This window comes from Bison bison, unplaced genomic scaffold (assembly GCF_000754665.1).
Source record: "Bison bison bison isolate TAMUID 2011002044 unplaced genomic scaffold, Bison_UMD1.0 scf7180017864032, whole genome shotgun sequence".
In the NCBI taxonomy this organism is placed as follows: Eukaryota; Metazoa; Chordata; class Mammalia; order Artiodactyla; family Bovidae; genus Bison; species Bison bison.
Window position 1 is genome coordinate 2,781,203 of NW_011494604.1, and position 11,659 is coordinate 2,792,861.

The following is an 11,659-nucleotide window of genomic DNA, read 5'->3' on the forward strand; positions in this document are numbered from 1 at the left end:
TCTCTTTCTTTCTTTCTTTTTCCTCGGTTTTTGGGAGATTTGTTTTTGTGTTTTGTACATGAGCCATCTTTTGTTTCCTAGAATGTGTTTTTTAAATTACTCTTATGCAAATGCTATTTTAAAAAATATAACTTAAGTGTTTGTTCAAATCAGGTTTAATGGCATTGCTTCTCTCTTATAAAAAGACTGAGAAAATTAAAATCATGCAGCACAGAAGTGCAAGCAGAGAGTTTATGAAGGATAAATAGAACTATAAACCTATCTTAATGAAGAAGAATGATGGAAACTAAGCCTGAACTTTAATATATAAAATACTTATTCCTGCAGTGGAAATGTAGAATTAAAAATACTCATCATTCTTTTCCATTGACTTCAAAGTCAACTTCTTCATCCATGCTCCACCTCATCCCATCTAAGATTATAGACTAATAAATTAGTAGAAAGTACAAGCAATAAGACTAGATAGCACTTATGTATTTTCAGGATTAACCAAATAAGTGGAAACTGATTCTGACTGTATTTGTTTCCTAGTTTTCGAATGGCCCTGGGCCACCAAGGCTACTTTCTCAGAGCTCTCTAACCCTTCATTTTCTTCATTTAAACCCATAGTTCTATAACAATACTATATGATACAATATTTTGAAATTTAAAACAAGTTTACTAAAAACTCTTTTAGTAAACATGTCTTTGTTATAAGATATAACATAAAAGAAGAAAGCCTGGTCCCTCGGGGTCATCATGGGGTAGATACAGGCACTGAGGATTCTGAATATCTGTACAGTATGGCTTGGCAAGTTATTTTCCGTCCACTGTGGGTGAGAACTAAAAAGCCCCCTGCTGAATCTTTATGAGTTTTTATGACCATGTAGGAGACAAGCTGAGTTTTTGCTTGAGAAGGATAATGGTGTCCAGACTGCACAGGAGAGCATTAATGAAATTGTGCTGTTGGGAGGGCAAGAATGTTAGAGCCAAAGCATTTATAACAGCTTTCACATCAGAGTTGGAATGGTCCAGATGGAAGGCAAGTATGATTTTGTTAACTGGAGCCAAAGTACAATCATTAGAATAGAATGAATTTAATAGAGGCCCCAAGAGAAAGGGTATATATTTTATATGGTTGATAACTGAAGAAAGCCAACAGGGAGACATCCTATCTGCAAAGCTCCTGGTCCTTCCCAATGAGGATGAGTCGATTGTGTTCCTGGTTCAGGAATTCTCTTTAGCAAGTTGGAAACAACAAGGAATCCTAGAAGATGGGCTGGGATATATACTCTAGTTGCTCTGTGGGCAACTGTGGTGAGGGATGAAGGATTAGGAACCACTTTCTTGTACCTATTTTGGCAGAGAGATTTATTACTTTGTGGTAGAGAAGAGGGGAGAGATGAGAAAATAGTCCCCTTCTAATCATGGTAATTTTTGCAATCAAAACTTAACTAGGAATCAGTAAGAATGAACTTCCAGTTGAAATGGGAAAAATAAATATTGGTTAAAATCACAAGTTTCTTGCTTGGCTTATATCCATTGTATAGGGTTTTGGGTTTTTTTTTTGTATAAAGATGGGATGCAGAAAGAAGGAAAAGATCAGGGACAACCCACAATAATTTTTTAAAGGTATATATAGTAATTTACTACATCTTTTACATTGGTTTCAAATTAAACAGATTTATATCCACTTACAGCTGAATGTGAGAAAATTTTTAAGAAAAAAAACTGTAATGTTGGAGGTGTCCTTCAGGTCTCTCACAGCCATAAACACTCTTGGGGGGAACAGAGGAAGCAGAGGGAAAGCTGGCCGCACCGCTTTGTGGTTCACAAGTCTTTATAAATAGCAGTGCCTTTCAGAGGGGAGGATGGGAGACAAAGAAGTTCATTGTATTTAGACTGACTGATATTGCAGCATTTTTTCTTTAAAATATCTTTTAAATGAAACCATCTGAACATAGGGTGAGCCCAGGAATTCTTGAGTTTCAACCTCAGCTGTTCCTGATTCGTCCTTTCTTACAGAAAGTCTGTTTTTTTCTGCCCCAAATATCCCCATTGTGAAAATGGGAGTTGGGGGAAGGAGGGAGGAATTAATCTTATAGGAATGTGGGGAAAATACCTTAGTTGGGATGTCTAGAAAATACTTTGATTTTTTAAAAAGTGCTACACACTGCCAGTGCTAAGAATTTTATTGATGGTAACTTTGAACATTCCAAGATTTCAATATTCATGTCTTTAGATACCATTTACAAACTTATGAGATTAAATTCTGTAAATTGATTTTAATTGGAAGTACTAGGTGCTCTTTGTCTGAATGTTATTTGATCTTAGCCTGTAATTTCGATCATTTAAAAGCTTATTTACAGAAAAAGGTTAGGAGAGCTGATGAAGTGTTTGTCAATAAACTGTTTTCTCGAGTATGTCTTATGGCAGAAGCACAGAGTAAGATGCCCTCCAAAGCAACCACGACTCTCTTCTCAAGCTTTATGCTCTAGAAAAATTGGCAGAGAAAAGCCCAAACAGCCACTTTCCTCACTGGGAGGGAAGAGATGAGAATAAAATATTTTCTGATATCACAACTCATTTCTTTAGAATCTCACAGGTTTCTATAATAAGAGGCAAATTAAATGCACAGGTGTAGAAATGAACTGTTAGTTTTTGGAGGGAAAACTTTGGATCTTTTTCTTTTTTTTAAGATAACTAGATGTTCTGGAAGTAGCATATTTGTTTTTTCATAGTCTCCATGATTTAGTGCTGGTGAGTCAGTTGTTACTTTTTTCTTGCCTTGTGGAAGAGCATGGACATTTGGATTTGTGAGACTACAAAGGGGCAAATATGTTATAAACTAGATGCTGGTTATTTCTGTATATTAAGTAAAACTTTGTCCCGTAAATTTGATAGAGGAGGGAAAAAGTGCAAACTCACCACATCCTTGTTCAGTTTTGAGAAATGTGGGGCTTATTTATTGCCCTCCTGTGTAGCATCTCCGTGGAGTCTGGGTTAGGCAACCACAGAATGTGAGCTTTCAGTGGGTTTATTAGCATTACAGTTTTCTTAGCTATTTAAAATCTAGGGATCATTTGGAAATGAATAACTAAACCCAAGGTGGGGTTAGAAAAGGTAACATGTGCCCATTCTCCACTAAGAAAAGGGGAGCTACTATGTTAATATACATTTTCTAAAAACTAAAAGGTTCTTTGTTTCATTAATTCTAGAGGGTTAAAAACAGCTGAAATTTATCCATAGCATTAGATATCTTTAATAGAGAATATTATTCATGTGAGAAATATACACAAAAATAGTAGAACACAGGCGATATTTTCTATGAAAGACATTTCTTCCTCATTTTCAATATATGTAGAAGTTAGAAGAGAGGAAAAAACAATTACTCTAAGACAAATTTTCATCTTTAAGGGACATTTATGAAAAGATTGAAATTAATACTCATGGGCTATTGTGTTTCCTGTTAGCCTGTTTGCTGGGAGATTCTAAATTGTGGTCAGATTCTGTTTTTATTCAGATGAACAAGATTAACTGCTTATTCAGATAACTGTTATTTTGGATAATGAGGATGGCTGAAGAAATGGAAAAGAGTGCAAATGAATTTACTAGCTGATGAATAGCTAGTGTAAGAGTTACATCAATGCCCGACTTCCATCAAGAAATGAAGCCACATCTTGGAGTATTATGGGGACTGTTACTATGATCTCAAAGACTGTGGGTATGAATTTGAAGGTAACAAAACATACATCTTCTCTTACTAACTTAAGCCATATACGTCATCTCTATGATTGATTTTTTTGACCCCGGTGCTTTTACTTCTGTTTCTGCCAAACTTTGGCCTACTCTATGGGGAAGGTGAGTGAGTAAAACTAGTAGTTAGGACAAATGTGAAGACTGTGAAAAAACTAAACATGTTCTTCAGAACGAGATCCTAGTCAGAGAACAGTAGTGATCAAAGTGCAAACTGTTGGAAAATCTGGATATATGTACATCTGTACATGTATATAGTGTATAATATGTATGTATATGTTATTGCTCATATGCAGAAATCTATCCATTTGAAGACAGCCCAGGTGGATCAGTTTTCTAGTAGAAAACCATTTAGGGCCATTCAAAACCATTAGGGCTGATGGGTAGAGTTAGAGTCTACTCACTGGGGATTTATTTGCTGTCTTTTGAAGCTACAAAGCCAAATGATCAAAGCTTGAAACATAATGGGACCATCATTTAGGTTATTGTTTGCCTGGAGTCAGAAGAATCTTTATATTTGAATATTTAACAGTTGGTTTGCAAATTTTATTGGCACCTCTTGGTTTTGAGTGATTCCTCCCCACCAGATCGTTTGAGAGTTTGGGGGTGGGCTTCTCTGGCCATTCAGATAAAGGGCCTTATCCATAAGTGGACAGGTTTCCCCATAGGGACCATTACACATATACATATAAGTACATACTTCCATCAGGCTTGTAACAATTGATTTAAAATCACTCCACAGTATTGATAAATAGCTCTATATTTTCAAGGTGCAGAAGAATTCCACAGCCTTAATTATTTCAGTGTCTTGCTGGTCTGCCTTAAGTGTATCTTCTGGGTTTTTGGTTGTCTCATTATTTTTAAATTTTTCTGCAGTTGTTCATTTTGTATGCACACAATGTTGTTTTGTAAAGGTAGGTTGTAAATATTTTATTTGTAAGTCAAAATCACTCGTGTAATGTTGTAAAGTGATGACTTGCTGTCTTGTTATTATCATTACAGTAAATGTTCTAAGTTATGGATGAAGCTTCAAAATGTACATCTCAAGTTATGCATTCCTATAAATATACTATATTAAAGATTATTTCTGGTGGTCTTCTGTTTTCTTTCTAATTAAAATGTCCAGTAAAAGAGTAATTTTTTTTGTTCTTCCTCCAAATATATGAAAGCCTTTGACAAGATGAAAATATTGCACTTTTATTAAAACACATTTTGCCCAGCATTTTGGAAAGAAAAGAACAATTTTGTAGCCTGAAGAAATACTCTAAGGCATTTCTCTATCTAAAAATGCCAAATAAGCCTCAATGTATGTTGTTAACTTCATTCTGGTGTTTCATTTGGCAACTTAGTTAGAAAATTGTTAGGCCATAGGGGATGGATCTCACAAGTTTACACAATATATCATGGACTCCAGGAGTCTGGATTAGACTGTGCAGACGTAATCAGGCTTTGAAAGAGTCTGTATGTGCCACCCAAATGCAAATGAAACTAATTCATAGTATATTGTCAATTAACTAGAGTGTGTTAAAATTTATACTGTAAAGGAAAAATCTCATTTAAAGTGGAGGAAGGAAGCCCTGAAGGAGGAGCTCTGTTGCACACAAAAAGCACATACCACCCTGTGCACCTTATTTTACATCCCTGGGTAGGAAGAGGTTTACTTAACTTCCTTAGCATGAGGATGGAAGATTTTTTTCCTTGCCCACCAACAATGCAGCCAATGAAAAGCAACCAAGAAACTGTCAGCCCATAAGAAACTGTCACCACCCTGAACTCTTGATTTACTCCAAAGAACTTTCCTTCGAAGAAAACCCTCCCAATTTCCGGGGTGTCTTCATAAAGTAGCATTCCTCTCCTTTGTTCTCCAGGATTGCTTATGGTTTGCCACAGTTTCCATGCTGATAATACAATTCCTCTGCCATTCCCAAATAAAACTCATCTTGCTGGTACAGTAACTGGCCATTTTATTCTTTAGGTTGACAAGTATTAGGGATTGAAGTATTATGATTAGTTTATTTTGCAAACAAGAATAGAAATATCTTAAAGTTTGGTTTCCATTTCATCAAGATTTTATTGCATTTATTTGAAACGAGAACTGTCAAAAGTATGGGCTCCTTCACGCTGGCTGGTCATCTTGTCTTCACAGAAAACACAGACATACATCAAGAAAATAAAACAGAAATAACAATCAATTTCAGTTCAGTTCAGTCGCTCAGTCGTGTCCGACTCTTTGCAACCCCATGGACTGCAGCACGCCAGGCCTCCCTGTCCATCACCAACTCCCAGAGCTTACTCAAACTCATGTCCATCGAGTCGGTGATGCCATCCAACCATCTCATCCTCTGTCATCCCCTTCTCCTCCCGACTTCAATCCTTCCCAGCATCAGGATCTTTTCCAATAAGTCAGTTCTTCAAATGAGTCAGAATCAATTTGATGAGTAACAAGTATGAGCCTTATGGTTTTAACGGTAATTATCTTTAAAGTATTGCCATCTACCCATAAAGGGAATTTCCTCTAAGGAACTGATTTGTGAATACAAAATATGCTTAGATTTTCAGAGTGGCTGGCATGATATTCCTCCTGGATAACCTTGATACCAAAGTATAAATTCATCTTCCTCTTTACTTGGGACCCGGAGCCGCGCGCAGCCAGCTACCCCGCCTAGCCGCCGGAAAAGGGGGCGGAAGAGGCGGGACTTCTCAGGTGGCGTCATCGGGCGCCGCTGCAAGCTGAGGTTTGGAGTTTGGAGTGAACTGGGAGAGCGGGACCATGGCGGCGGCTGATGCCCTTTTGGGGTCATTGGTAACGGGTCTGTACGATGTGCAGGCTTTTAAGTTTGGGAACTTCGTGCTGAAGAGTGGGCTCTCTTCCCCCGTGTACATCGATCTGCGGGGCATCATATCTCGACCGAGTATTCTGAATCAGGTACCTACCGGGGAAAGGAAAGAAGAGTGTTTCGTGGCGTGAATGGGGACCAGGAGGAATGGAGTGGAGTGACGGAAGCTGGGCTCTGGGTGAGATCAAAAGAGCCAAGCAGGAGGGCCGACCCTGCTTCGGCTTGGGGAAGTTGGTTTGCGAAACCCAGAGACCAGGAACTGTTAGGCTCTTTAGGATCTAGAGGGCAGCCTGCTCGTAGACTCGCTTGGCTTTGACACGTGCTTTGCAGCCGAGTCAAGGAACCCAGTTTGGGGCCTTGGCTGTCACAGAAGTAGTTGAAGTTCTGCGTATTCAACTTCGTGAAAATGGGACGGGGAGGAAAAGGTGGGTGAGGGAAGAATTTAGTAGCTTCTTAAATACTTGGAAAGGCTCTTGCTAGGAAAAGGGGATTCGATTTTGAACTTTGTGGCCAGGAGCAAGAATTAAGGCCAGAGGGTGGACATTTCATGCAGGCAGTTCTTTGGTGAATAAAAGGGAAAAACTGTGTAGAAGTTAAGAGATTTCTAGCACATTGCTTCTCAAACTCATATGAATCACCTGGAATTTTGTTAAAATGGGTAATCTGATCGACAGATTGAGTACATCTGAGGCAGGATAGGAGGTTATGCTTTCCTCACAAGCTGCCGACCCAAGCTGCAGATCACAGTGTAAGTAGAAGGGTCTAAATGTGCTGTTTAATAGGGTTTCCTTGCCGCTTGCGTGTATCCAACATTATGGGTTGTTGTTGTTGTTTCGATTGCGCTAGGTCTTCCTTGCTGCCCATGGGCTTTGTCTAGCTGTGGTCACCAGAGACGACTACTCTGTGCTTGGGCTTCTCGTTGCTGTGGATTCTCTTGTGGAGCTCAGACTCTAAGCACTCTGACCTCAGTAGTTGTGGCACGTGGGCTTAGTTGCTCCGGGGCATGTATGATCTTCCCGGACCGGGCGTTGAACTCCTGTCCCGTGCATTGGCAGGCGGATTCTTAACTTAAAAGTCCCCGGAATTTTTAAATTTAGTCACATGCGACTAGTGGCTACCTTTTTAAACAGTGAAGATGCAGAACCTTGCCATTGTCACAGAAGTTCTGTCTGGAAGACGTGTAAAGCTTTCTCCACCACTAAGGGTTTATGTTCACCCCTTGTGAACCCCACTCTATGAGGTTATTACAAAAAGATCTCAAGCTCTAGTTGAAGTGGGTTAGTATGTTCTCGCCATCCAGAATCTTGCTATGGTGCATCTCATCAGTGCTGAGAAAGTGAATGATTAGGGATCTTATTTTGAAAAATTGGTTTATTTTTGAAGAAGTCATCAGTTTACAGATGACTGAAAATTATCTTTTGATACTAGATGTTGAGGTTTGTGTGTATGTGTGTGTTATTTTGGGTAGTTAACTCAGAAGGAGCTCAAAACACTGAGAGGTCTGGCTATAACAGAACTCTTTCATGTCTGCTTATGTATGTAAATAGGGTTTCTTATTATTTGCACGCCCTAAGACACAATAGAACTTACACTGAACTCTGACTTCCTAATAGTAAGTAATAGTTATACTAGATACATAAATTAATTGCCAGGATTGCTGCTGCTGCTGCTAAGTCGCTTCAGTCGTGTCCGACTCTGTGCGACCCCATAGACGGCAGCCCACCAGACTCCCCCATCCCTGGGATTCTCCAGGCAAGAACACTGGAGTGGGTTGCCATTTCCTTCTCCAAGGCATAAAAGTGAAAGTGAAGTTGCTCGGTTGTGTCTGACTCTTAGTGATCTCATGGACTGCAGCCTACCAGGCTCCTCTGTCCATGGGACTTTCCAGGCAAGAGTACTGGAGTGGGGTGCCATTGCCTTTTCCAAATTGCCAGGATCAGGTACTACTATTCCTGTTACTGAGCAATGCATTTTCAAAATAATATGTTTTATGCTTCTATCAAAATTTGCAGATTATGTTTTAATTCATTTTATGATCATAACAATTGTAATAACATAGAAATTTTAACCTTTAGAGACTTATGGTCATGGGAAAATTTTTTAAATTTAAACAATTTAAAATTTCAGTTTACATACATTTTTGTTTTGGAGAAGTATCATAGAACGATCAGTAGAAGTTTTTCAAGCATAAATGTATATTGCATTAGAATAAAATTCTCTGGAGATAATGAAATGAGAATATGAGTTCAAAAAAGTGTAAATTTTTCCAGGTTTCATAGTTAAGCATTTTCATGTTGCAGTTTGTTTTGTTTCTGGCTCCCTGAAGTCTTAGTAGTGGTATCCAGGATCTTTAGTTGCCTTGTGTGGAATCTAGTTCCCAACCCCATCCCACTTCCCCCACATTGGGAATGCAGAGTCTTAGCCACTGGACCAATAGGGAAGTCTCTCTCTCTCTCTCTTTTTTTTTTTTTAAAAGCAGATGTTGCGTATCAAATCAATAAGGCATTTGGACTTAAAAGAATGATGTAACAGTTCTAGAATAACATGTTAATTTTTTCAGGACTCCAGAAGTTACATTTTTTGCCACTTAAAAATATTCATAAATTTTTCAAATCTTTAGAAATACAGGAGCAAAAAAATTTGAACACCTCTGATATAGGTCACTTAGTAATTCTTCACTTTTCTTAAAATAAGATGGTGTTGCGTGGGAATATGCATTGTAGTGTTACAATGTGATGATTTTTGTGGGAAAAGATATTATCAACTAGTGGCTCTGTATTTATGAGAACTTTCAAAAACACTTTGGTGTATAGTCTTTTGTTGATTTTTTAAAAATTGAGATACAGTTGACAGATAACATTAAATTTGTTTCAGGTGTACGTAATGACTGTGTATTTGCATAATCATTGCCGCAGTAAGTGTAGTTAACATAATTGCAGTCTTTTTCTTGTGCTGGGAACTTTCAAGATCTCTCAGCAACCTCCAAATATGCAAAACAGTATTATGAACTCTGGTCACTATGCTGTGTGTTATAATACATTTCCATGACTTATTTATTTTATAATTGGAAGTTTGTACCTTTTGAATTCCTTCACCCATTTTGCCTCTCCCCTACTCTGCCTCTGGCAGCCACCAATCAGTTCTTTATATCTACTATTTCTCTTTGTGTTTATAAGACTCCACATGTAAATAAGATCATGAGGTATTTGCCTTTCTCTATCCATTTCGCTTAGCATAATGCCCTTAAAGTCCCTTAATGCCCTAAGTGTTGAGCCAGCGGCAATGTATCACCTTTGTCGTGGCTGAATAATATTCCGTGGCGTGTGTGTATGCACATACCACATTCTCTTTATCCATTTGTTCATTGATGGTTGTTTTGCAATTTAGGTTGTTTCCACATCTTGGCTATTGTAAATAATGCTCCAGTGAACGTGGGGGTGCAGATATCTTTTTAAGGTAGTGTTTTCATCTCCCTTAGGTAAATATCCAGAAGTGGACTTGCTGGGTGACACGGGAGTTCTGTTTTTAACTCTGAGGAACCTCCATATTACTTTCCACAGTGGCTGCACCAATTATCATTCCCACCATAAGTGCAGAAGGGTTCCATTTCCTTTGCATCCTCACCAAAACTTATTATTTCTTGTTCTTTTGGTAATAGCCATTTGATATCTCATTGTGGTTTTGATTTGCATTTCCCTGATTATTGGTGATTTTGAGCATCTTTGCATATGCTTCTGGGCTATTTGTATGTCTTGTTTGGAAAAAATGTCCATTCAGATCCTCTGCTCATTTTTTTGATCAGATCATTTTTTATTATTGAGCTCTATGAACTCTTTATATATTTTAGATACTAATCCCTTTTCGGGAATATAATTTGCAAATACCTTCTGCAGTTCAGAAGGGTACTTTTTTGGGGGGAGGGGGTGTTGCTGATGGCTCCCTTTGTTCTGTGGAAGCTCTTTAGTTTGATATAGTCCCATTTGTTTATTTTTACTTTTGTTGTCTTTGCCTTTGAAGTGAGATCCAAAGAAATGTCACCAAGAGTGATGTCAGGGAGCTTACCAGCTGTGTGTTATTCTAGGAGTTTCATGTTTTCAGGTGTTACATTCAGGTTTAATCCATTTTGAGTTAATTTTTATGTATGGTGGATTATAGCAGTCCACTTTCATTCTTTTGCATGTGGCTGTCCTGTTTTACCAGCAGTGTGTTATTAAAGAGACTGTCCTTGCCCATTGTGCATTCTTGGCTCCTTTCTCATAAGTTAATTGAAATAGGTGCTTGGGTTTATTTTTAGGCTCTCTATTCTGTTCTGTTGATCTGTTGTTTGTTTTTATGCCAATTAGTTTTGACCACGATAGCTTTATTAATATAGTTTGAAATCAAGGAGTGTGAAGTCTCCACCTTTATCTTTCTTTCTCAAGGTTGCTTTGGGTATTTGGGTGGCAAAAGTGAAGAGGAACTAAAAAGCCTCTTGATTAAAGTGAAAGAGGAGGGTGAAAAAGTTGGCTTAAAGCTCAACATTCAGAAAACTAAGATCATGGCATCTGGTCCCATGACTTCATGGCAAATAGATGGGGAAACAGTGTCAGACTTTATTTTTTGGGGCTCCAAAATCACTGCAGATGGTGACTGCAGCCATGAAATTAAAAGACGCTTACTCCTTGGAAGGAAAGTTATGACCAACCTAGATAGCATATTGGAAAGCAGAGACATTTCTTTGCCAACAAATGTCCGTCTAGTCAAGGCTATGGTTTTTCCTGTGGTCATGTATGGATGTGAGAGCTGGACTGTGAAGAAAGCTGAGCTCCGAAGAATTGATGCTTTTGAACTGTGGTGTTGGAAAAGACTCTTGAGAGTCCCTTGGACTGCAAGGAGATCCAACCAGTCCATTCTGAAGGAGATCAGCCCTGGGATTTCTTTGGAAGGAATGATGCTGAAGCTGAAACTCCAGTACTTTGGCCACTTCATGCGAAGAGTTGACTCATTGGAAAAGACTGATGCTGGGAGGGATTGGGGGCAGGAGGAGAAGGGGACGGCAGAGGATGAGATGGCTGGATGGCATCACTGACTCAGTGGACGTGAGTCTG

The 11,659-nt window shown here is 38.6% G+C and overlaps 1 protein-coding gene and 1 long non-coding RNA gene across 2 annotated transcripts in view; one reads left to right on the plus strand and one right to left on the minus strand.

Annotated features, from left to right (window-relative positions):
* Positions 1–5,786: 5,786 nt before the first annotated feature.
* Positions 5,787–6,424, minus strand: LOC104984520. Its single transcript, XR_824755.1, has 2 exons — positions 6,029–6,424; positions 5,787–5,873 (listed from the first exon to the last, which is right to left on the minus strand). It is a non-coding gene; the product is annotated as an uncharacterized LOC104984520 (long non-coding RNA).
* A 21-nt stretch (positions 6,425–6,445) lies between these two features.
* Positions 6,446–11,659, plus strand: part of UMPS (uridine monophosphate synthetase) — a 50,183-nt gene continuing 44,969 nt past the window's right edge. The window contains exon 1 of the mRNA XM_010834280.1: positions 6,446–6,661. Coding sequence (XP_010832582.1) covers positions 6,506–6,661 — 156 coding nt within the window. The 5' untranslated portion in view covers positions 6,446–6,505. The remainder of the gene's footprint in view (positions 6,662–11,659) is intronic.